The following is a 25,979-nucleotide window of genomic DNA, read 5'->3' on the forward strand; positions in this document are numbered from 1 at the left end:
GTTTTGTTCGATAGTCATTGGAAATGTAAACCATTATTTGGTACGATACTGTAGAATATGTTGTGCTTTGGTCTAATACACGAAAAGCTTGTCGAACTGTGTTTAGTTGATACAAACCAACAAGAGATACATGAAATCTGATTAGCCATAGCCATTCCTGCCATAGAAAAGCATAACTCGCAACAATCAGCATACAATAGAACCCATTTTTAATCAAATTGAAATACGTTTGGATTAGTGGGAGGATGAGCAAAGTCCAATATCAAAGTATCCAATATCAATGACACCCTTCATGGGTTTCTAAAGAAGTCAGTTTGAAAAAGAAAAAAAATCATTAGTTTGTAAATAAGAAAAGAAAACTTTTTGGGTTGGTATATGCATATTTATTTGTAGAATAATTGTTAAATATTCCAGAATTTATATAATTTGAAGTTTGTGTGTGAAATAGCATGTGAGTTCAAATTCATGTAACTGCCGAAAAATTTCTTGCATGTGCGGTGGCCGCAAGATAAATGATGTTTGACGTCCCTGCCCCGTGAAATCTTGGTGTTTCCGCTTGTTTCTTGCCTGTGGAAGTTGATTTAGAAAATCACCCAGTAAATGTTGTGTAGGAAGGGAATGTTGTTCAATTCCTTATATGTTTTATTAAATGATCGTCTTTTTCCGACGAACGAAAAAAAAAAAAGGTATGTTATGTTTTAATAACGAGTGGAATGGAACACTAGCATGTGTTAAACTTATGCTCAGAAGTGTATGCAATATTTCGCGATATGTTGTTGTCTCTCTCTTTTTGAGGGTAAAGGTGGTTTGACAGCTGATGAAAACAAACGTCAAAACAAAAGTTGTGTGTTTGTGTTTTCCTTGTTGCAACTAAATTGTTTAAATCTTTTTACGAATGTTTAAACGATAGTACAAGTCTTTTGTAGTGAAAATATGTAGTGTTTGTTAACTTAATTCTTTCGTGCAAATCTTTGAACCAGCACATTTTAAACCACACTCACTCCGACTTGTGTCAAATGATAACACATGAACGCTGATAACAAGCCGCAATTGAACATCGCTGCCACAAGCCACAAGTGCGTTGCATCAAGAAGATTTAAGACTTATCTGCTTGAACGGATCGTGGATTCATTTTTATATAGTTACTTTAGTGAAAGTTTATAAGGTACATTTCCGCGCAAAAATGGAATTAGACGGCAACGCAGTTCTGGCGAAGGCGCTACGCGAGCAGGTAAGTCGAAGCTTCAGCACGTCGGAAGTGACAAGATGTAAGGTTCAAAGGTTAATTTGAAGTTAAATTCTGGCCATAAAGGCGCTCTTATCGCGTTCATGCTAATCTGGACTGTAGATAAAAACTCGCTGCGTAATTGTGAATGGCGAGCATAAAACTATTTGCTTAGTTGTTAAGTGTATTATTGACCTTGTTTGCGTATATTTGTTTGTATAATTCAGGGCATCGAATATGTGTTTGGCATCGTTGGAATACCGGTTGTTGAACTGTCGATGGCTATGCAGGCCGAAGGGCTGAAATATGTTGGTATGCGCAACGAACAAGCGGCTTGTTATGCTGCACAAGTAAGTGGTTTGTTTAAAATGATTCTTCAACAAGTACTAAATAGTTCAACCAATTGCATTTCAGGCGATTGGATATTTGACTGGCAAACCGGGTGTGTGTCTGGTCGTATCGGGACCGGGTTTGCTGCATGTGACCGGTGGGATGGCGAACGCGCAAGTAAATTGCTGGCCTTTATTGGTTATCGGTGGTTCAACATCCCAGGACCACGAAGGTATCGGAGGATTTCAAGAGTGTCCTCAAGTGGAGTTGAGTAGACCATACTGCAAATATGCAGCAAGGCCTCCGAGCGCGTCCTTAATACCGATGCACGTTGAGAAGGCCGTGCGCTTAGCGTGTTATGGTAGGCCTGGGGCAGCGTATCTGGACTTCCCGGGGAATCTGTTGACTGCAAAGATTGAGGAGGATGCTATACCAAAGCAGTATGTGCATCCGCTACCACCGGTACCATTTCCCGATCCGAAGCTCGTTGAAGAAGTAGCACAATTACTTTCTACTGCAAAGCGTCCGTTAGTGATTGTAGGAAAAGGGGCAGCTTATGCCAGATCGGAACTGCAAGTTCGTCAATTGATACATCAAACCAATCTTCCCTTTCTTCCCACTCCTATGGGGAAAGGGGTCGTACCAGATCTTGATCCGCAGTGCATAGCTCCTGCCCGTACTTTAGCATTACAAAATGCGGATGTCGTACTGCTGTTAGGGGCTCGATTGAATTGGATATTGCATTTTGGTCGCCCACCGCGCTACAGTTCGGATGTAAAAATTATTCAGGTGGACGTCAATGCGGAAGAAATGCATAATAGCGTCCCCAGTAGGGTGGCAGTCCAGTCGCACATTACACCCTTCACCGAGCAACTTGTAGATGCACTAGCAAAGAAACATTTCCGCTTCGGTTATGAAAACGAATGGTGGAAGGACCTAAGGGCAAAGTGTGAGAAAAATCGTAAAACTGTCGAAGAGATGGCGCTAAACGTCGATACTCCCTTGAACTACTATGCGGTATTCCACCATTTGCAGCAGTACATTCCCAAAGATGCAATCATAGTTAGTGAGGGAGCTAACACCATGGACATTGGCCGGACGCTTCTGCATAATAAACTTTCTCGTCATCGTTTGGATGCTGGAACTTTTGGAACGATGGGAGTAGGGCCTGGATTTGCAATCGCTGCAGCTCTTTTCTGTAGAGATCACTGTCCGGGTAAGAAGGTGATTTGCGTGGAAGGAGATTCTGCATTCGGCTTTTCGGGAATGGAATTAGAAACGATGGTACGCTACCAGCTGCCCATAGTAATAGTTATAGTAAACAACGGAGGAATATATGCCGGTTTTGATAAGCAAACATACGACGATATGCGTTCCGGTGGGGATCTAACACAAGTGTAAGTATGATCGAACAATATGCCATACAAAGATACATTCACTTAATTGTTTTTTTTTCTTGCTTTAGTACTCCGGCATCAGCATTGACGCACGAAACACGCTACGAAAACATGATGAGCATGTTTGGTATGAAGGGATATTTTGTACGCAACATTTCGGAACTTCAAGATGCCGTCAAGGAATCTCTTACGGCAACAGACCGGCCGAACATTATAAACGTTGCAATCAGTCCGCAGGCGGACCGTAAGCCACAAGACTTCAAGTGGCTCACAGAATCGAAGCTTTAAGTTGGTCACGATTGGAAATCAGATACATTTTATTTACTGTTACTTTTATAGGTGCTTGGTAAAACTATCGTATGGGTGCAATAGAAAGGTAGGTTAAACAATATCGATCACACTCGGATCGAAATGTGGAAACATTATACGATGTAATGGGAAAATAAAGGGTATTAGTCTTTAAATTTGGCTCCATATTTTGTCCAGTTTCTGAGACGTTCTACGTTCATTTGACCAATGCGCCAACGTTGAGATTCTGCAGTTCGACTACATCGATTAAGGAAAAGTTTTCGATTTTTCCCATCAGCTTCGAAACAGTACGTATTGTCTTTCCCGACAAAGATTTGCTTGGTATCCTGTTTTGTGAGAAATTATAAATATTAGTAGGCAGTTGTGCTTGATAGCGAAGACTAACCTCGGAACTATGGGAAAATTGTTAGGATGGAATGTGTCTTCATTTTTTATTAACGACTTTTAAAGTGAATATCGACTTGCTGTTCAGTTAACCCTCCACGATGAAAAATATTTATTAAACTTATTTTAGTTTTAACCTACTTTTAAGTGAGAATGAGTTTTTGAATGTGCATAAAGTGATTACTGTTGTATTCTTACCACATCATACCGGAACATCTGATTTCCCTGAAGATTGTGACAATGGTAGAGTTGCAATTCGGCCCCAACAAAATGATTGGAAATATCAACACAGTTGGAAGATCGCACTGCCTTGATGTCGCGACGCCATGTAAATCGAAAGTGCTGCTCAGATCGTTCGGGGATTGTTTTATTGTTGACACACAGCGATAAAACAATTCGTTTCTCAACAGTGCTGTCGCTTTCTTCCACACAGAGATTCACAAAAGCTTCATTTTGTACGGCACCAGAGGCAAAGTCTTCTGGCTCTATAGGAGGATAATGATCGATTAAATCTGGTGCAACTTCATTCATAAACCACCGAAACGGTTTACAATTGAGCGTTTTACGCAGCTGCTTCATCTTAGAAAGATCACCAGCATCGATAGAATATCGAGTGGGATCTTTTGCGTAAACATATCGTTTATATTCATCCATCCAAACTTCGGCCACACGTTTATGATTTTTGGCCACATAATCATACGTTCTGGCACTGGGAAATGGAGAGTAACTGCGATAAATATGGCCAACTCTAGAGCATGGGGTATCTAGCATGCGACCACCGCACATCCAAATTTTGAAACTTAACTCGTATTGTTCAGCACCCCATATCTCGAGCTGTTCGTCGTATCCACCCAGCTCCCAGAAAAACTTAGCACTTATTGCGAAAAGCCCACCAGCCATCACAGGACTTGGGAAGGGGTCAGTTGGGTCTTTCTGATCTTCCGGGCGCAGAGGCAATCGTTTGTACAACATGTTCCAATCGAAAGCACCGCGGGCACCTTCATCTTGTGCTACAAACGCAAATGTATCGTCTTTAATGACATCTATGAAGGGACATACGCAAGTGCGATAGTTGCGAGCGATAGGTTCCAGCAAAGGTGGAAGCCAATTGATACCCACTTCGACGTGAGAATCCAGAAACAATAGTACTTCCCCTGTGGCCACGTTCGCCCCCGATAGCCGAGCCGTGATAAGACCGTTTCGTTCTGGAAGATGAATGACTCGAACCAAATGCTTTAGATTTCTTGCTATATAATCATCCAAAGGTTGCTTTAGGAAATGCTTTAAACTGCCATCGTCGACAAGAATGATCTCTTTAAGCAATGTTGGTGGTGTCCGGCGTACGATACTGTACACGGTACGCAGTAGTGTTGTCCAATGTTCGTCATAAAATGGCACGATAATGCTCGTCTGGGGTAAATTGTTAGAGTAGTTGATGCGGTGACACCTGAAACATGAAATAAACTATAGTGGCAGGAGTCAATTGGGTGAGGTATTTCTGTCGTTCGTTAAATCCTAGTTGATTCCTAGTTGCAGCTGGTAGCTCCTTCAACGTGCAACGGGATTGACAATTTTACACATGTTCGTAAATCAAGGAATAGATTATTTATGATTTTGATGAGTTGTATTTGCTTTTCTTACAATTACTTATTAATAGTTATTACATAAATTTAGCGCCATACGTCTTCCATTGTTTCAACAATTTCAAGTTCACAGAACCGAACTTCCACCGCTGTGTTATACTGTTAGTATTGCATGGATTCACAAACACCTCTTTTTTCTGAGGATCGCTATCAATGCACACGTCATTTCGTTTGATTTGTTGTGTTTTCTAAAAGAAACAATGAATTAAATGAACAGTTATTGATTAATAAGGATCGTGCTAGATCGTATTTGTTGAAGAGACTTACATGATCGTATTGGAAAAATTGGTTTCCCTGGTGTAAGTGACACGTGAAAACTGTTACAGGTGAACGTGGACTACTTTCCGGGACATCTAAACATTCTTCGCCATACTTTAACTGTATATCGCGGTGCCAGCTGTGTACAAAGTACTGATTCCGATTCGTTGGTTCTGCAAGGTTGTTAGAACAAGGATATAGCCCAATCGGCTTTCCTCTGCCACGTTGCATTGTGTCGATACAAAGGGTAGAATCTGCAACGTTTTGGATGGAACCAGACGCATATGGTTCAGGTTCGACAGGAGGGTAAAGCTCAATTATTTCTGGTGCGACTTCTTGCAGGAACCATTTAAACGGTTTGCAGTTAAGCTTTGCTCGAATAGCTTTCATTTTGCTCATGTCGCCTGCATCCGCTTTGGCGTAACGCTCCGGATCACGGTTGTAAATGTATTGTTTGTATTCATCCATCCATATTTCTGCAACACGTTTGTGGTTCCGTGTGACAAAGTCGTACTTTCGCGAGTTGGGAAATGGGCTGTAGGAGCGATATATATGACCAAAACGGGAACAAGGAGTATCCACCATGCGACCTCCACACTGCCAAATTTTAAAGCTTATCTCGTACTGCTCCGCACCCCATATGTCAAGTTCTTCGTCGTATCCTCCGAGCTGCCAGAAGAAATCGGCTCCAATCGCAAACAGTCCACCAGCCATAACGGGACTAGGAAATGGTTCCGTCGGCGAGATTCTGTTTTCAGCTTTAACCACAATGCGTTTGTAATGAAACGTCCAGTCGAAAAGTCCACGTCCACCCTCGTCCTGGGCATGCACGTCAAACGTTTGATCGTCGATAACATCGATCAACGGACAGACACATGTTTTGGGATTTTCAGCAATTGGCTCCAACAGCGGAGGTAACCAATTATAACCAGCTTCGGTGTGTGAATCAAGAAACACAAGTACCTCGCCAGAGGCAACTTTCGCCCCAGCAAGACGTGCCTTGATCAGCCCGGTACGTTCGGGCTGTCGTATCAGCTTTACCTTTGGAAGGTGTTGTTTGATGTAGTCTTCGAGTTTATCATGCAGGAACTCCTTGGTGCTGCCATCGTCCACAATGATGACTTCCTTTAGCAGATGAGGTGGTGATCTGTTAAGCACGCTATATATCGTTCTTAGCAATGTACTCCAGTGTTCCTCGTAGAATGGAATTACAACACTTGCCAGCGGTAGCTGACTCAGGTATGATTTTAGTTTACAGCTAAAATGAAAGATTTAAAGGTACACTTTATTACTAACGATGAGAGGATTGACATTCATCACTTACGGATGTAGCCCATTGTTTTTTTATGTCGTATGTGGTGGCAGCAATATACATATGTTTGATAATATGTTTAATTTATTTTCAATGCACCTACTAATAGGATTATTAATGTGGAATATTATGTGCCGTAGGTTTAGTCGATATAGTGCATGATCACTTTCCAAAATAGAATTAAATAATTTTCAGTTTTAAAGTTTTGAATTTAAAATATCGATCCTATCATTCATTTCACATTAGCTTATCACTGACACGTTGTAGGTTTGTTTGCCGTAGAACAAACCAACCTGATGTGAAACGTCCATATGAATAAACAATCTTTCCAAACAGTAGTATTCCTCTTTGGCAGTAAACCAATTTAAATGAAATTCATTGTATTTTGCGATCGTTTGCGCAATAGAAAGTAGTTGAAAATTTTTCGAACTCGTATAGCTTGAAGTAACACTCGCTCGGGTATTTTATTTTTTTATACTCGCACGTGTAATAGAAAAAAAAAACTGTCGTTTGCATTATAGAAATATTGTCAAATGTATTACAGTTCTTACTGTTTGATACTACTAACTAATGTTGCTTTTACTGCTTGAAACACAACTTAAACAACAGTTTAAGTTAATTGACACGTGCGCATTGTGTTTACCTGTACACGTAAACAGTTTGTATTGGAATGGTTCAGGTGTTCTTGAAGCCGCATTGATAAGCACACGAGCACAAATGGACGAGGTAACTACCTACCTTGGGTGTCTCAAATCGGCTATTGAACGATTAATGCTGATCTTATCGCTGAGTAGAGCGTTGAATCCATTCTTATAATAAAGCTCTTTCCGCTTCTCGCTGTCATTTTCTTCCGGGCTGAGAGTTGCTGGTTTGCCCTGTTCACCTGGGCCAACACGGTTCAAATCGTTCTGTATCTGTTCATAGTTATGGTAATCAATTTTCTCTATAACCCGGCTTTTGCGAGTCACATCCACAAAATGCTCGCCGAAATGTCCAATTCCGATGTTCAAAATTTGTCGATCTCGTTGACGTAACAATAGAACTACAATCACTGTAATACCGATCAGAACTAGATATCGGAGTGGATAGAGAAAATTAACAGCGGAGCGAACGATCGAGCGTATACGCGCTTTACGAGCTTTGCGCAGTTTGTCATCCATTACGAATCAGGTGAAACCACAGGCCGGAAACCCTACTGCAAACCGTGAATGGGTTCTCAGTTGCACTGAATCACGGTTGGTATGTTAGGTTTGCAGCTCTTTGCAAACCCAAACGAAACCCCGATAAACGCGTGAAACAGTTAAACCGTATTGTCAAGGCGACGAAGCGACACTGATAATGTTTTTGTGCGATAGCTACGCACGCCAGATATTCGGACAGCTGTTTTGAAGCACCATTACCACATCACCCTTAAAGTTACGTGTTGATGTAAACCGTTGGGCATGAATTGGTGATAGTGTTGACGCAGCTCGTGCATACTTGCGTTATGCATTCAGAACTGACTGTCATCAGTAGCAACATTTTGGCTAGGCCCAGTGAAAGAACACGTTTGCTATTTTTAAAAATAATGCTTGATGACAATCCTTTTTTTTGCTTTTCATATTTAAACATAAAAAAACAATGCAAATAAAACGAGTCATATGCTTGAGCATGGAGAGCTTCAGCTTTTATCTAGAATGGAATTCTTAACTACACATTAGTTAAGAACTGGCAGGATGAGAATTCAAGAACGGCCAGGCTATAAAGGCGAGAAATAATGGGCTTTCTCGGTTGGCTGAAATAAATTGTTTTGTGAAATGATTAATTTATAATGCAAAAATGCCTTTTTTTGGAAATGTTTCGTCACCAACGCTTGAGCACCAATCAATGGGTTGGCTCATAACGGAATTCTGTTATTCAAAATGGACCTTTAAATAGATTTATATTATGTAGTAATTACTATGTATTTAAATAACTGATATAAATAAACTACAACAAAACCTCTTATAACGAGATTAACCCGTTCCAGAATTTTAATCGGAAGGCGCATTGTTCAGGGAAATCGTCACTATTACGGGCTCCACAAACTCTTGCGATCTAGAAAACTCCAGCAATACCCGAAATGCACGATACATCGGACACTGATACGTCCGGTAGTCCTCTACGGGTACGAGTCCTGGACTGTGCAAACGGAGGACGCCAATGCACTCGCTATACGAAGGATACGAAGGCTAGGGCACGTGATGAGGATGCCACCCACCAGGAAGGTGCTCATCAGCGGCTCTAGTTGGCTGGATCAGGTGAGGACGAACCTGTCGGAGATTGGATGCAGCCGTGGATGGAGGACTGAAGCCCTAGATCGAGTTTCCTCGAAACGAATTGGAGATCTGGCCATGTCTTCGCGACTTGCTTGACCCAGAGCAGGCCAAGAAGAAGAACTAAAAAATGATCAAGCAACGAATATTTAAAATTATAAAATTAAAAGAGTTATAACAATTGGCTTTTTTGATCCACCATCCACCATCCAGCTTTTTTGAACCTACATATGTTGCCGTTTTCCTGCAGATAGCATTACTTTGCAACCCTCTCTACAACCGACAATCGGGGGCAACACGCTTCCGGCTAGATATTGGTGTGCTTAGTGGGCCAAGTTATAGTTCCCTTGCCAGAACAGTCTATATCAAAGTTTATATGTTTTAATTATTTTTAAACAATAAAATGACCTCATGTTTTTATTATTAGCAAATTTGTCCTTTTCCTGCAGATTGCATTAGATAAAAAATATATTTTTTATGGAAAAAATCGAATCATGTGACGTAGACTACTACACGTCATTACTAATGTCAAGAGTAGGTTAAATCGCCGTTTGGTTGCTTTCCTCGTTACGCTTTTATAAAATATGTTCGATGGATGGTGAGTACATTTTCGATCTCGTATCATATAATTCCCATTGCGCATAATTAGCCTTTACACGATTGTTGAAGAATGACTCATGGCTACGTTAACGATACTTTAAATCGGATTCGATTACACATATTTCAAGGGTGTATGATGCGCAAAACCTTCCACTTTTTATGTCTCGTATAAAATATCCGATGACGGTTAGGAAAATCAAATCAGCAATTTTTTTGTGCCTGATTTTTTTTTGAATCGTCACCGTAACGCGTGACAACCCTAGCCCTTGTTGGAAAAGCTAACTGTTTGGCTGCTTGGGAAAAATGTTTCCCGAAGGAATAAATGTAATGAGCATCTCATGGGAAAACATTTTATCTGTTGTGATCGATTAGCTGAGTGATGAAATACTTTGTTAACTCTGTGGGATAATAAGTTTCACAGAAGATATTGCTGTATGCATGAATATGTATATTCGACTACAATTGGCAAAGTACTACTTGCAAGGGAAGTGTTTTAATAGTATCTGAATGATAACATTTTCCTATTGGTTGTTTCATATTTTATGAGATTATTTTGTATTATTTATATGGTACAACTTACTTCTTCTTTTTTACTAAACTGATTATTTAATTATTCAATCGAAACTTGACTTTGTTAGATTTGATATTATTCAACTAATTTTTAAATTGATTTATATGTTCAATTATTCTTTTATTTCTAGATTTATTAATTTGCCTGTATCTAAATACTCGGCCATAATTATAGAAACTTAAGCCAGATTATGCCAGAGATATGTAGCAGAATAGAGCGATTTTATTTGTTCATAAAGGATTCGCTTATGTATAATATTTCATTTACGTAGCAATAAATGTTGGCTTCGGAACGTGAAAAGCTACCTTTTGTCCGTTGATAACCTTATTAACCTCACCTAGAGCATGCTGCACAGCAATGAAAACGGTTTCAATAAAGTTCATCTCGTTCTGACCGATTGGACAGGTTGTGCGGCTATTTTTACTGGCATCATTAGTGAGGGTTTTATGTAGCTCAAGCTTCTGGAAGTGGGCCGTATTGTAGTTTGTGACCGCGGCATCGATCTGAATCGAGCGCTTTCCTCGCTGATCGCCCATTCCTCCCAACACTTTTCCGAGCATTTTCCGAGCCACTGCATCAAGATAAGGGCGCATTGTCGATAATTTATTATATGCGTAATGCAGTAAACATACAGAGGCGCAAAAGAACGGTTTTATCAATCGAATATAGATACTAAACTTACCTTCACTATTTTTCAACTTTTCCACAACCGTACCGGCAAAGACCATACCTTTCTCTATGATTTTCTCCACGACTGCATTTGCCTGGTCACTAGCGGCTCGTTTTTCCTTCGGATGGGCTGTTCCGATTTCCGCTGCCGACTGTTTCGTAAAGGAGTGAACAAACGAGAAAAGCAAACAACATTCCCGGAGAATTTATGGTAGTGCCAGAAGGTTGTCCAAGTACAATCATTAATCAATCCATCATGGAACTAGATTGGAAAGTCTAACTTACCGCAAGGATCAACGCGCTAAGGATTAATAGTGCAATTGAGGTCCTCATAGTTGAAAAGGTTATTTTGGAAGTTTTGCTGTATCTGTTCTGCTCGGAAGTTTCCATTTAGCCGTATATATATGGGTAACAATCGACAGGCCAGTGGGTGGTTTTATCATGATATTGACACCGAGAGTAATTGGATAATTCCGTTCGACATGGTCTTACTTAAAATTATTCGAGCATGAAAGTAGCAATTAAAACTTACACGGTTTGCCCATATGCTATTATCAATGTAATATTTTAATGCATTACTGGAGAGGAAAAAAAAGTTAATTATAAGCTTGCATTCTTTTGTAATTTGTAATTTTTTTCGAATTAAAGATATTGGTTCTAAATTGGCTAAGAATGCATATAATGTTACTTAGAGGAAAAAAGCTCTAACGGTATGCAATTATCGGTTGTCGTATTTTGTCGTTAACATATTTTTTTTCTCCTTTGGTGTAAGTAGTAAATGGCTGCTCAAAATGTTTGGATATCCTTAATAGCATTGTTTCACCCGATAATTGCGAGAGTGAAAAAACTTTTAAAACATTTGGCGTCACATCGTCTCGTGTCATAGCAGTCGTGCGAATGTCCGAAAAAGTATGCAATTTTTCGATTTAGTCAGTTCATGGTGTATTCTAGGCAAACTGTAGCATGCTGGGCCAGTACGATTGTCCACCACGAGCGCCGGTATCATTTTTAAGCAATGTTTTATGACCGTACCAGCGAAACAAGCGCCAGGGGACAATGCACCACGAATATATAGGATGCACTGGAATGACCGGTAGACCGTTTTTTGTGGTATTTTAACACACTCAAGTTGAACAACCTCTTTGTCTAGAGTTTGTATCCATTCGATGTATAGGATGTATTCGCATGCTTCAATGATAATGTAAACCAACTGTGAATGAGTTTTATAACGCATAGATAACGATGAAAACAATTTTAAGAATAAGCACGATGGTCATTTTACATTTTATTACATAAATTATCATGATAATTCTCTATATCATATACTTAACAAATTGTTTGCTACTCGAGCTTCAAAGTCGAATATAAATTCGAAATATAATCCTTTACACTTTAACAATCTGGGGAGTCTAGAGTACTTCATATCTAGAAATAAATCAGCAGAGAGATATAAGAAACAAAAAAAAGAAAATTAAATAAAAATATAAATGTCAGGAGGAAGACATTAATGAAGAACAAATGATGACAATCGAGAGCGGACGCCAGGCAGAGGGATGCTAAGGTGAAAATGATTATAAATGGAACAAGAAGATATTTTATATTTTACACTAATAGGAAAGTTGCAAATAAATCTATAAAGCGAAAAGATGAATCAAAACCAATGGATATATGTTCAATTAAACTTGCATACGTACTGTGTAAAGATATCAACAAGTAACCGGAATATTAACAATTGGAGTTCCGTATTAAAAGCCTTTACGATGTTTCGTTTTATCATTTCCAGATTGAATTACAAAAAAAAAATAACATTAAATTTAAACAATTATCATCAGAACGAATGATACAACCCGTCGTACGTAAAAAAATATCCCATAATATAAGGTTGCGGTTACAATGCACTGTGTATAACCAGCCTAATGGAGAGCTGTTCATTGCGTGTGTTCATTCGTTGCCGGTGGAAGTGAACACGCGGGAAATCATTTATTTTTTCATAGGTATTCCTATTTTCTATTCGTTCTTTGTTTAACATAAAGTTTTGTTATATAATGAAAATGCATATTTTGGAATAATATTTTGGCTCGATTGAATCGATCAGAAAATTTCAACCTTGCGTAGTTTGGATATTCAAAATCTGGAGTTCGGTCATATTTTAAAGTTTTTTTTTTCGCTTTCTACTTTTACAACAAAAGTAAAAATAGAAGCACAAAACTATAGATTTCAAAACTCAATCCAAAAATAGATGCAACGTATTTCAGCTGGCAACAGGTTTCACCAATGCTAATCGAGTGAAAATGATATTGCAGTAATGTTAAGCAATGTCTTTCAGTAAAAAAATCCCTTTGCGCGTAGCTTATCACATTCTATTTGTTTGATATTGCTTGACGAGCACGAACAGCCGATAAGTAATAAGAACCTAGCAGCTCTCTACAAGTGTCCGGGCAAACATTGGCTCTCATTGTGTAAAGCATTGCTAGTGTGGGTTGTCGGTAGAATTCTAGTAACGGATGCGGGAAATGCTGTTGCTTCTGCTGAAGTTTGCAGCTTACGAAGGAATCAGTATCGATGTGTTGCTCAATATTCGCGAATGGAAGCTCGAGAATGCTTGAGGTTGACGTATGTTTGCAAATGAGCAAGCTAGCGAAAGTACCGAATGTTCTCTGCTGGCCATGCTGGTAAGGAAGGTCGCTCTCGCTAAATTTGCGCTAGGTCGGCGAATGCGCAAGCGCATACGCTCGGGTTTCCGTTCATTCATATAAAAAGGATTGCTGAATCAGGCTATAAAGGACATCAGAATATAAAGAGGGTTGCACTGTTGGTTAGGCGATTCCAGTCGCGACGCTGAGTGGTTTGCATAGTGGTGTTCCAGTTGCTTAGCGGTAGTGTTTCGTTTAGCATGCAAGTGCATGTCCATTTATCATATTTGAATTGTTCTATAAGAGCTACTGAGTAGTTATGGTGTTTCTTTATTTACCGGGATATTGGTTGTGAAGTTTCCACGCGATAATCTCGTACAAATGCGGTGTAATACATCAGTACATGTACAGCACTGAGCCACTGTAAACTTTGTACATAGTTGAAGCTCAGGGATGCTGTAACTTTGGTTTTTGGTGAAATTATCAACTAGACATATTATATACCTGTTTTTATCAGTGAAATATTGTGATGATAACCGAGAATCGATTTTACTGTTCATATCGTGAAAAAAGATTAGGCTGCACTGAGTGTCCACGCATCCATTCCTCCTATCAATACCAGTCGAAACTTTATCCTCAGCAGGTATCGTGTTACTACTGAAAACGCAGGCTACGTCATACACATATACCAGCAGAGTTTCTGGCATCCGGATTGAATTTCCGTTGCATGGGAGGAATGGATAGAAGTGGTAGAAGTTGGGAGACGATGTGCTTGTATTAGCGACTAAATTTTTGATTACGGTTTGCGGTTGGTTTGGTGACCTTTACGAGAATACGTTTACTCATGTGCGAAAATGTTTGTGCTAACGTATGTGTAACTTCTAGCTGCAGGTGATTGGTGGTAAACGATTTTGTACTTTATTACTAAGGCAATAGGTTGACATTGATGAAAAATTGCGGCAGAAATCAGTGTCTTGTGTGTGTGTGTGTTTGTTTTACTTGTCCATCCATAAAACGCGCCCAGGATGCTGTAAAGAACGTGGCACAATTTAGTGATGTAGCTAATTGAGATGCAGAACGGTGATTTTAGCTTTGAAAATATTTTAGTGGAAGGACGTTCTGAATGAGAATAAAAAAAGCATCAATTTTATATCCAAGTAATAGAAACATGGTTGGGGCGGTCCGGTGGTGTATGTGATAAATGGCGCCGGTCCACACGGCAGGACTGGGCCAAAAAATCTCATTCGGACCGTCTCCCCGTAGCATGGACTTACTATCCTGCTACTTGGTAAAATAAGTCTTGATACGACCAGGCCGTTCTAACCGAGCAAAAAAATAATAAATAGAAACATGGAATAAAATTTAAAAATAATCTTTGAGTGAAGCAAAGGTTTTGTCTCCCTTTATTTATAGTTTAGTGTTATAGATATAAATGAAATTTGGGTCGGTTGTGACTAAGTGCATTAGTGATATAGTTTGAGATTCAGAAAAACGTTTGTTGTTTATTTAGTGTGAAATATCATCGCTCGTTATGATGTTGCGGTACGTGCTGGTTTTACCGCCAAAGCTGTTTTTTGTTCGGGCGTTCATGTTGCTTTTCTTAATTTTTCACAACGTAAGTATATTTTGTACCTAAATGAAATAAAATAAAATGTTGATTTTCAAAATTGAAATAATTCGAGAGTATTGAAACATAAAAAAAAAAATAGTTTTGAGGTAATATTTTTGTTTTAGCTGTTATCCTAGTTAAATTCTCTGCACACACATGGCTGACTATACTGTACGGGGGCTATGTTCAAAATCCCAGTTGGACTGAATATCCGGCTACGTAGTAAATATAAATTAGATTAAGATGCTGGTTTTTATTTTAAAAATATAACTGATATAAAACATAAACAAAAAGAAACATAAGAAATATCTAACCAGTAAATTACTAGACGGTCGATTGGTTATTTTAGGAAAAATTAAGACAGGTTGTTTTAAGAATTGAATTACATCTGAATCAGTTAGCTGGACCAGTGGAAACGGCGCCACACGACAGGACAGGCCAAGTATCAAAATCTCATCTTGGTCGTTTGCCCGTAACAAGAATAACTATCCGAGCTACGTGGTAAAAGTTAGGCTAGGTGGTCAGTGCAGTTTCGGAATGAAGAGTGTATTGTTATATATTATATTCGAAAATTTGAACCAAATTCATTTATTATCATATTTACAAAATTAACTATTATAATGATTCAGCAATTTGGTTCAAATGCAACTACAACTTGTGGTGAGATTTCATAACATAATATCAAGGAATGGCTCATTTTTGATAAAAAGCCACAAGTCTAAACTGTACCAATGTGCCACTTGCTGCTGGCGTGCCGTACTTTTCCAACACCTAACCTACCAGGTGTTTACGCCGACACCGTGTGTTTACGCGTCTAAAGCGTTAGGCATAAACGAAGTCGGTTTATAGCCGAAGGTTAGGCAAAGGGTCGTGACAGGTGTTTTGAGCGGAGAAGGTTGCTCAAAGTGTTGAATGACTTATTTGCAGCCAGACCAATAGCGCGTATCTTACTGATGTTTTTGTCGTTGCTGTGGCCAAAAGTAGGTAGAGTTTTTGAAGACCTCAACTTATCTTAGTATCTACCAAGCGATCACCTATCGGTAGGTTGCCTATGCATAGGCCGCTGACGCAGCTACCGTTATACATATTGGTTTTTGTTAGTAAATCTCAAATTCGATCCTGTGGTAAACATACGTAGCAAAACTGTAAACCAACGATATCTATGGCATCAGCGTATGCCAGGATATGGATTGACCAATACAACATGGTGATCGAAACTTTCACCACCTATTTTCAGATGGTTCTATCTCGCGCTAAGTTGAAGTGAAGATCGGCTTACATATAACTTCGTCGCAGATTCTAGGTTTTAGCGAATGGCATTGAGATTGTTTTGAGCCAAAAGACTGAAGTCTAATATTTTATTTCAAACTCATCCGTTCAATAGGATAATAGAAGATATTGCATATCAAATTTGAGTTTGGTAAAGAGTTTATCATTTTTATCTGCTGTCGTGCCTGAGTATTTTAGATTAATCAATTTAGCAATCATTCAACATTAAAATTGAGGCGTATAGATTCCGTTCCAACTAACCATTTCCAGACTAACCATTTTAAAAATTTAAATGACCTGTTTTTAAAGTTAGTTCAAGAATAGTAAAGATGGCGTTTAAAGAGAATTGATTTTATCAAATAGCAATGACGTTTCGGCAGAGTAAAAAGGCATAAATGCAATCGTAGGAAGGAGTTCTTTACAATTGTATGTTGAATTTGATTGTGCGTTTTGTTCTCATATCTAATATCTTCTAATATCGGTGGTGTATGCGATTAAGCCTTCATTCTTACGGTCAGGTAAGACTGTTCGGACCGTACAACCCGTATGCAGGTCTGACTATAGCTAAGATACTTAATATGCAATTTTTTGATAGTATAAAATTTTCTAAATAGAGCTGTGTTAGTCTATTAATTGCTAATGAGTGAATTACAATGCCCAAATTATTTAATGTAACCAGGGGCCTGGTTGTAAGTCCTAGGTACGAGCTGATTTGAATTCTCTCTCTTCTTGGCTTTTAACGACCTTACAGGACACGCCGGCCATTTCTGGCTTACTAGACTTATTTTACCACATAGCAGAATAGTCAGTCCATGCTACGGGGAGGCGATCCGGATGGAATTTGAACCCGGTTCTGCCGTGTGGACTGGCGCCGTTTATCACATGCACCACCGGGCCGCCCCTTTTGAATTATTTGAATTATTGTTCTAAAATAAATATACTTTAATTAACGAAAATTAATTGTTTGTTTGAAATTATACTTAAAGTTCGTGAATCATATTTTCTCTCTGATAGGTAAATGCACAAAACTACGACAGTCGCCGATTGAAACCATGTGAGCTAGAATCGCTGCTAAGAGATCTAACCTACCCTGAAGAAGGTTATGAAATGCATGCTGTGGCGCTTCGCAACCAGTTGCGACATATTTTGGAGCGTGATCCTTCTGAAAACTATCAGAATCTCGATGACAGTTCGGAAGCAAGCCATGGTCCGTACGAAGACAAACGTTCGTATCGTGCCCTTTTACGAGATGGAGCCGTCTTTGGTAAACGAAATGTGGGCGCACTAGCTCGGGCTGGATTACTGCGAAATCAACCGGAATACCTCAAACGTAGCCTGGCAACACTAGCCAAAAATGGGCAGCTACCGTCGCGTGACACAGAATCCGAGGATACCACACCTGATGGCGAATGGAATGAGGACAAGCGCAATGTGGCATCAGCGTTGAAATCAGGATACATGCTGAACGGAAAACGTACCATTGCTTCGTTGGCCAGAAAGTATGAATTGCCTGGCAAGCGAAACATTCAATCATTGCTACGCACTGGAATGCTTCCGTCAATTGCACCGAAACGTAATATACAGTCTCTCGCACGGGAAAATGCACTTGCAGGATATGGAAGCGTTGATAAGCGAAACATTCAGACACTGGTACGCGATTGGAGTTTACCGAAACAACATAACAAACTCTCCGAGGGCGGCAGTTCAACAGGTGATAATGGTGAGTAGTGCATGGAACACGAACCACCCAATACAGACCATTTAATCGTATTGCAAAGAAAACCAATTTAAGTACATGAGGTTAGTATTATTTCTTTCAATCTATATAATGTGAGTTACGAAGAAGCAAGAGTACAGAATGTTTTAATGACACATAAAAATAAATTGAATTTTTATGGATTAGTGTATGTTTTGGGTGATCCGTGTGATCTTTAAGACATCAGTGTTTGATCTGAACGAGGCAAAAAAGCGCCCATAGGATAGTGGATAGTGGATTTACGAATAACCGATTTGTTCGACTCGAAAAATCGATTATTGTATAGTGTAAATTATTATTGTATAGTTGGAAATAATTTACCCCGAGGAAGTAGTGCCAAAGAACAGGAAGATATAATTATACATAATAACGCATTTAGAAAAAAGAGGAAAATAATCAATCGCGTTGATGATTCTTATCCGGTTTACCTTCAAAGAAAAACGCAACATTCAATCGTTGAAGAATGCCCAAGGAAATGGACGCAAAAAGCGATCATTGTACTATGACGAATTGGAGGAAAGCAGTCCGGAAGTGTTGGAACCTGTTTTCCAAACTGCTCCACTGGACTACGAGGAGCTTATGGACGCAATGGTGCAAACATATCCTCTCTACAGTACCGACAATCATCTGGAAGAAAAACGATTTCTTGGTAAGTATTTCCGTGTGTTGTTGTGTCCGTAAAAATGAGCGTTATACTTTAAAAAATGGAGAGCAAATGATTGAAAACATGTCACGGCTAGTACGCAAGTACGGTAGTGTACTATATATGAAAATCTCCATTTAACAGCACATAAGTGCTCAGTATCATTTCGTAGCTGATTGAAAGTATAGTTATAAATGAGGGTCAGCTTTTACTTGCTCATGTAATAGCATTGAACCGGTATTTGCTAAGAAGATTGTTAATGAGCGATATAATTGTGTGTATGCGATGTGTTGGCACCACTACTGCATATGCAATGAAGAAACTAGTTGTATAATTGATTTTCTGGTCAACACAGGCCTCAGAAGAAGCGAAGACATCACCAATTATGGAGATGACAGAACGGATGCGGATCTGCCATTGCGAAACATGCCACTCGTAAAGCGCCACATTGCCTCGATAGTGCGGTCCGGCTGGACACCATCGTTCCGGCCGTCGCGTGGAAATCGCTTCAGTCGGGCCGGCAGGGCGAGGTCTCACATAGTAGGAAGTTGAAACGATTCATTGTTCGTAGATGTTTAATCAAAGGAATGAGCTGGATGATGGTCATGATGATGTTTGATTCTGTTTGCCTATTGATACCCTTTCTGTACCCTTAGTCCTTTGCTGGAACGAATGCCACTAATGTTTCCCCGATGTGCCTTCCATTGCTCTAGACAAGTCCAATTGCAAACCTTGTTATGAGTGTTTCCTTAGGTGCCTTTTCGACCTCGTTATAAGCTAACCATAGAGTTTTCTCCTCTGTCTGCTGTATAGCCAGTCCTTCAGACACCTTTTCTTTGTTGGATGTGAAATTGGATTAGCTAGTAATCTTCGAAAAGCCTCGTGAATGCAAACCATACTTGGCTCTTTTCCATATTTTGCTGAATGTTCCGTACTTTTCTAATCAATACTGCTATCAATGCTGCAACACACCGCATAAACACTACTGTTATACATATCTAACTTAAGAACCTTTTATACATACATACAAGGAATCAACAGTGGATTAAATATTATGAATGTAATAGTTCTAAAGTATTTGATCTATGTATACTACTTGCGTATTTTTTGTGAGTTGTTTATTGATTAAGAGAAACAGTGGCCACATCTTTCTTAACCAATGAGCACACTCGCCAAGAAAAGTAGTAATTTTGTTTCATGTAGACAATCATGTCTATGATGAAAGTTTCTATAAGCCTTCCGTGGTTAAAAGAAAAACTACATTTATCTTATTTCTCGGGTATCTTCTGTGTAGATAATTTGATAAAAAGTCCTACCATACAACACGTTCGTATTTCGTATTCGTATTTTCGTATTTTAAGAACTAAAAAAAGAACGAATATACCAAAGTTGTTTCATACATGTTATGAGTCACGAAGAACTGTGTGTACGGGTAAACATTTCCTACATTTTACAAAGGTCATATGCCTGGACAATAATGGTTTACTTTTAGAACTTTTTTCTACAAAACATAATTACACACCACCATGGCATGCTGCAACGATCGAGCTTGGTTCGTGAATGTTTGTCCACGTAGTCGTGCTGTCATTTCAAATAACGTGCTTCTTCGCTCTACTGAACGCTGGTAGAAATTTCAAACACGGAAAACAAAATTGTTGGAAACTTGTCATGCAAAAATTAATCACTCCACACTTCAAATGTATCCATATCTTGATACTTTGGCGAAGTCAAACAGCCATTCGGTTTGTATAGAAAACAATTTTAAGGAATTAAATAAGTCAAATTAGTTAATGGTTCCGATCGATAAATTTGAAGTATATCCAATGCTGTGATTAAAAAACAAATAATGACATATTAGGTCCGAAAAAAAAGCTTGCATATTCTCGTGTATATTAAATAATTTCAAAAATAATAGATCACAAAGTCAGTTAAAAAATCGAAAAAAAATTGAAAAACATGATAGTTGCTTATTGTTTTGGACTGGAACCCAGCACTAACAATCCTGCTACGGGTAAAAAAAATCAAAGAAAGCCAGAAATGGCAAACTAAGACCTCTTGAGGTTGTTGTTCTACGAAAGAAGGAAAAAAAGGATATTTTTTATAATTGTTGCTATTGAGATAATTAATATTTGTTTTACCCTATTTTTGCTTTTCCATTTTGTGATGTGACCAAAAAAACACACACTAAACCATCCTAATCATTCAGCACGACCTCGAAGCAGGTGATCAGCGTTTTTCACTTAAATTACAATTTAACAGTTAATTCCTTTTGGCTTTCACTTGGTCGATAAGAAATAGTGGATGGGCCAAAGTATCTTACTAGTGAATGTTCTTTTAGCTCACCTATATCACGTTTAGAATGTTTGCGTTATTTGCATGCTGTTTAGAAACTAGATGATTGTTATTTCTTGATGGTATTTTTATGTTTATTTCATATTTACTAAATCATATGAATTAAGTAACGTTCCCTTGTTCATGGAATCTAAACTTTTTGTTTATACTTTACATAACTATTTGGTGTATATACTGTACATGAGAACACAATGTACCTTTTGTTGTGTATTTCTCCATGTCATTCCCAACTTATGGTTACTTTTTGGAATAAATTTAAGTTGATATAATGCATGTTACATTAACTAGTACGAATCATAAAACTACGTATTTTTTAAATAAAAATAATTTCCGGTGTACTGTTTTCGGTGTATGTAGTATGAGTTTAATTTGATGTAGAATATTTCGAGGTTAGATCAACGACTAACAATGTGAAACATACATGTTTGTTTGAAAATCTTTTCCAAAATGCAACAGGTCGAATTTTACTCCCGACCCGAGCCACTACGACAACCAACCAGCGGCGTATGTAGACAATGCATTCATGGATTCAGAGGCACCGTTAGTTGGGGAGCTCCAGGGTTACAGTCCTCGTGGGGTGCTGCGCCGCCCAGAGTTGCCGCGCTACACTGGCGAGGCCTTCGCGAATCACCCGTACGTGCACGAAGAGTTCAGTGAACGTGTAAACCCTTTCTACACGGATGAGGAATATCGTTGTGCCAACCGTCTCCGTAAGTTACTCTATTATCTGAAAAAACAGTATTATCTTGACAATAAATACATTCAAGCAACTTATGGCAGAAATTCAGGTTACTTTAAGTAAACCGTAAGCGATATTCGGTTAGTGAAAAGGAAAAGAAAACAAAAGCATAAATCAAATTTTCCAACTTCTAAAAAGCACTGTCATGTGTCTTTGTTTTTGCATCAATCACAACTTTTCTCTAATCCACTAAATGGTTCATATTTAATTTTTTAACTCTGATTATATTTTACAACCTCATTCTTCAAAGTGGAACATGAGAAGAAATTCCAGTAAATTACTTGTTTTTACCTATACCTAAGCCATTTAAAAAGTAAAAAGTTGCGGGCTAGTTTAAAAAGAAAACTTTGAAAACTGAAGCACATTACAGTGCAAGAATTTCTATCCTACTGACAAAAAAGTAATATCTAATACTTTCATATCTATTCGCTCATATCAAATCGATGAAATGATCAATAATATAATCCAGATGGTAGTGAAACTCTTGAAATCCGTATTATAAATTATACAAGGAATTTCCGATTAAAATCCTCTTGTATAATCTACATTTTTTGTGGTATGTGGAAGCTTAATGTAAGGTTTTGAATTATAGACACGAAAACGAATTATATTTGCTCCCATGCGAATAAGAAGATAGAGCATAGATTGTGAGCAGAGTGTGGAGTCAATAGTATATTGCGCCTACCATCGTAAGCAGAGAACAGTAATACCGGTGTTCTATCGATGATAAATCGGTTCTGTATTTGCGATGGTAGTTTCATAAGCAACAGCTAGTAAGGCCGAAGATCATTCGAATTCCGAGCAGAGGGATGCGGGAAAGAATATAAAATGTAGGCCGAAACGTCATACAAATCAAGTTCAATTAATTGCAAAACAAGCTATATGTATAGCTACATCATAAATGGTTTCAACATCTGGCACAGTAATTGGTGGACCTCTGCTCGGTAAATCGTGCCCCGGCAGCATATATCGAAAAGATCTAAATAGCTGAATCTACAACACAATGGGAAACGGCATCGCAATGTTCTAAACATCTGAAAGGCATTGATGATTGAGTTATTTAGAACGTTTGAAATAATGACAAACTTTCTACTTATTGACTACTGATAACACTGCAAAAATCTATGAGCTAAATGAATTCAATACAAACATGGTGAAAGGACAAGTAAACGAATGTATATGAAAGTTATGGAATATTTATTTGTTCACGATTTTTTATTGAAATGTATAATTTCTGGGTGATCTTAGTGAGTGATTAGTGAATAATTTAGCCTTTTTTCAAAGTAATTATTTTGTAGGTCCGGATAATCAGTTTTTTACCCCAAATGTGTTAGTTCAAATGTATCAAGTTCAAAACTTTATTAATGATAATGTTTTGTTCTATTTGAAGCATATTTTTTGCTAGATTCAAAGTAAGCATAACATTAAAAGAAACATGAATTTAATTACCAACAAGTGTGAGTGCGACAATTGAAAACTATGTTGTGACTGTTGTATCAAAAGCAAACCTTTACCCGACCGAGTGCTCTCTACAAGAACAAAATCAAACTGACAATAATTGCAGCAAACATGTGTTCGTAAGCGAGTGCAAACGTAACTAGGAATGAGATAAAATATTCAACTGAAACATATTTTTAGATAGCTTAGTCAGCAATCAACCGACTGCACACGATTGGACAATAATGTTTGGTTTGCGGTGAGAACAGGAAATAACACATGAAACCATCGTAAAAAATGATAGCACATTAGTTGGCTTGATAGATTAATTTGCAGTTGCCTAATTATAGCTTCCGATCATTACTGTTTTCTGAACCACTAATCTTGGGAGTAATGCATTTTTGTGAAATCGACAATATAACAAAAAAAAAACACACACGCACACACGTCAATACCGAAGGCTGAAAGTAAATCAATGTTGGATGTGCAATGAGTGTAAACAAAAGTGTACTATAACTACGAGAGACAATAATAACTCATAACAATATAATAATGACAAATAATATGGAAGCGAAATGAGCAAACAGTAAGACAAAACATAGCTAGCGTTAAGATGGTATGCAGTGCAAACAAGACAATAATTTATAACACACAAAAAAAGCATGCACAAATCCATGCGAACATGTTAGTGTTACGAACATACATCGTCGATTCTTGAATGTCAAATCCAGTCACTTTGTATGCTGAATATTCACAGCATTCTAATGCCCTAAGGAACGAATATAAAAAAACACACACATTTAAATGCATTAGTAGCGTCACAACAACAAGGAATTCAAAATATCCTACTTCTGGTGGTTCAAAGTCACTGGCATTATGTAGAAGAAACCATTTGAACCCGTTTGTCATCAAGATATTCAAAAGGAGGTGTTGATTATGTTAGGATAAAAGTGTGTATTATAAAACGCTTTCAAGTAAATGAGGACTACATAGCGACATCAGTGAAGGAACCATATACTATTAGCATACATATTCTTATACATATATACACATTATATACATACAGTGAAAGGAAACAAACCAAATATATTTATCAGACTCTTCCTCCCTTATTATATGTGCTAAGGAAAACCCAAATAAAAACCATAATAAAACCATGTAAGAAGAATTAAGACAATGGAATAAAGGTGCATAACAGCAGTCACAAGTATGTGCGCACATCTATTTACGAATAAGTTTGGGTTATGCATGGAATGTGGGTCACGGGTAGAACATGTTTGTCAAACAGGTGCTGCTATCACCTTATCAGTAGTTTCAACGTATCCACTGGAACTGGTGGTGACGTTGACCGGAATTTTAGGGGTTACGGTCGTTACTAGCGGAAGTATGCCATCGTTTTCATCGTATGCGTTCAATCCTTGCGGTCCCCATCTCGGGTTATGATTGGAAAGTGAAGTAGGATTATCTTCGTCATCGTCGGTATCGTCAGCCTGACCCGGAGCCATTGCAGGCGCGTTCGATTTACCAAGCGTAATGGTAGGTGCCTTGTTCGCTCCATTACCACCTATCCAGTCCAACATGGTTGGGTTATTATTGCCGGAGCTGCTGACGATGCTGAATACACGATTGTTATTGTTTTCACCGGGAAAATTAATCGTGATATCACTTCCATTCGCAACCAGCACTAGAACGGGAGAACTATTGCCTGTCTGAAATTAAATACAGTTGAAACGTTCAACAGGCGTTAACTGGTATCGCTATGAATATATTTCCCTTTACATATGAACTTACCAAACATTGACAATAGCAGATGACGCAGCAGAGTAGTAGCTTTGCCCGAAATTGAAACATTACGCTTTAGTTTCTGTTACGATCAATTCCAACAATAGTTCAAAATGTTTTTTTTTCAAATAAAAAATTTTCTAATCTGATAATGCCTCACACTTCCGATACTAGACTTCGGAGCACAGACTAGATACTGCACCAGATATTTCGTCTCGCAAGATAAAGAACTCTAGGTTTGCTCCCACCTTGGAATCGTTTATGGTGCTTCTGTGGAAGGTAAGTAAACTAGCAAAACAAACGGAGGTAATATGCAAATGCATAGAAACGAATGTGCAACACAAACAAGGTACGTGAGGCCGTAGATAATAAAACTTGCATGGGAAGACAGTGATAATGCGTTGCAAGTTTGTACTCCTGCGGGTAAGAAATTCATCTCATCTTGGAGTTTGTTAGTGTTGTTTCATGCCGATACAAAAATACTATTGAATCAATACATGGAAAATTTACACGATACGCACTTCGACGACTACCGTGGAACGATCGCGATTCACTACCACTAAATTCGATCACGTTGTCTGCCTCTGATCATAGAGATTCTTACTAATAGTCGAAGAATCGCTCTGTTCGTCGATAGGGTACTTTGCAGTAACATCGATGCACCTGTAGTACTTGGGCAATGAACATTAGTATACAAGGTCGGCTACCCAACAAAGGTACTTTTCAGTTGAAATCAGGAATGCAAGATACGGATCGAATGAACCCAT

At 38.5% G+C, this 25,979-nt stretch overlaps 5 protein-coding genes across 14 annotated transcripts; 2 read left to right on the forward strand and 3 right to left on the reverse strand.

Moving 5' to 3' along the window:
• The first annotated feature begins 813 nt into the window (after positions 1–813).
• On the forward strand, positions 814–3,416 carry LOC125771062 (2-hydroxyacyl-CoA lyase 1). Its single transcript, XM_049441258.1, has 4 exons — positions 814–1,231; positions 1,453–1,575; positions 1,640–2,952; positions 3,021–3,416. The coding sequence occupies exons 1-4, from the start codon at positions 1,184–1,186 to the stop codon at positions 3,238–3,240; spliced, it is 1,704 nt and encodes a 567-aa protein (XP_049297215.1). The 5' UTR covers positions 814–1,183; the 3' UTR covers positions 3,241–3,416.
• On the reverse strand, positions 3,405–8,237 carry LOC125771061 (N-acetylgalactosaminyltransferase 6-like). Of its 2 annotated transcripts, none has more exons than XM_049441256.1 (3): positions 7,597–8,237; positions 3,844–5,092; positions 3,405–3,587 (listed from the first exon to the last, which is right to left on the reverse strand). In XM_049441256.1, exons 1-3 carry the CDS (start codon positions 8,016–8,018, stop codon positions 3,405–3,407), a joined length of 1,854 nt encoding a protein of 617 aa, XP_049297213.1. In that variant the 5' UTR covers positions 8,019–8,237. The 2 variants fall into 2 exon arrangements, with proteins under 2 accessions (XP_049297213.1, XP_049297214.1); XM_049441257.1 differs by lacking the exon at positions 3,405–3,587 and adding an exon at positions 5,556–6,804 and having other exon boundaries at positions 5,003–5,476; positions 7,597–8,225.
• Positions 8,238–9,336: 1,099 nt separating this feature from the next.
• On the reverse strand, positions 9,337–11,585 carry LOC125771065 (uncharacterized). Its single transcript, XM_049441261.1, has 3 exons — positions 11,278–11,585; positions 11,006–11,144; positions 9,337–10,894 (listed from the first exon to the last, which is right to left on the reverse strand). The coding sequence occupies exons 1-3, from the start codon at positions 11,380–11,382 to the stop codon at positions 10,587–10,589; spliced, it is 552 nt and encodes a 183-aa protein (XP_049297218.1). The 5' UTR covers positions 11,383–11,585; the 3' UTR covers positions 9,337–10,586.
• Positions 11,586–13,744: 2,159 nt separating this feature from the next.
• On the forward strand, positions 13,745–24,654 carry LOC125771066 (neuropeptide-like 1). Of its 8 annotated transcripts, none has more exons than XM_049441263.1 (6): positions 13,745–13,868; positions 15,039–15,240; positions 17,518–18,223; positions 18,696–18,908; positions 19,258–19,432; positions 21,711–24,654. In XM_049441263.1, the coding sequence occupies exons 2-6, from the start codon at positions 15,157–15,159 to the stop codon at positions 22,054–22,056; spliced, it is 1,524 nt and encodes a 507-aa protein (XP_049297220.1). In that variant the 5' UTR covers positions 13,745–13,868; positions 15,039–15,156; the 3' UTR covers positions 22,057–24,654. The 8 variants fall into 8 exon arrangements, with proteins under 8 accessions (XP_049297220.1, XP_049297223.1, XP_049297219.1 ...); XM_049441266.1 differs by having other exon boundaries at positions 13,747–13,868; positions 15,044–15,240; XM_049441262.1 differs by having other exon boundaries at positions 13,753–13,868; positions 15,011–15,240.
• On the reverse strand, positions 24,613–25,939 carry LOC125771069 (uncharacterized). Of its 2 annotated transcripts, none has more exons than XM_049441275.1 (2): positions 25,222–25,939; positions 24,613–25,135 (listed from the first exon to the last, which is right to left on the reverse strand). In XM_049441275.1, exons 1-2 carry the CDS (start codon positions 25,226–25,228, stop codon positions 24,711–24,713), a joined length of 432 nt encoding a protein of 143 aa, XP_049297232.1. In that variant the 5' UTR covers positions 25,229–25,939; the 3' UTR covers positions 24,613–24,710. The 2 variants fall into 2 exon arrangements, with proteins under 2 accessions (XP_049297232.1, XP_049297231.1); XM_049441274.1 differs by having other exon boundaries at positions 24,613–25,139; positions 25,222–25,763.
• Between the last annotated feature and the right edge of the window lie 40 nt (positions 25,940–25,979).

This window comes from Anopheles funestus, chromosome 3RL (assembly GCF_943734845.2).
Source record: "Anopheles funestus chromosome 3RL, idAnoFuneDA-416_04, whole genome shotgun sequence".
Classification (NCBI taxonomy): Eukaryota; Metazoa; Arthropoda; class Insecta; order Diptera; family Culicidae; genus Anopheles; species Anopheles funestus.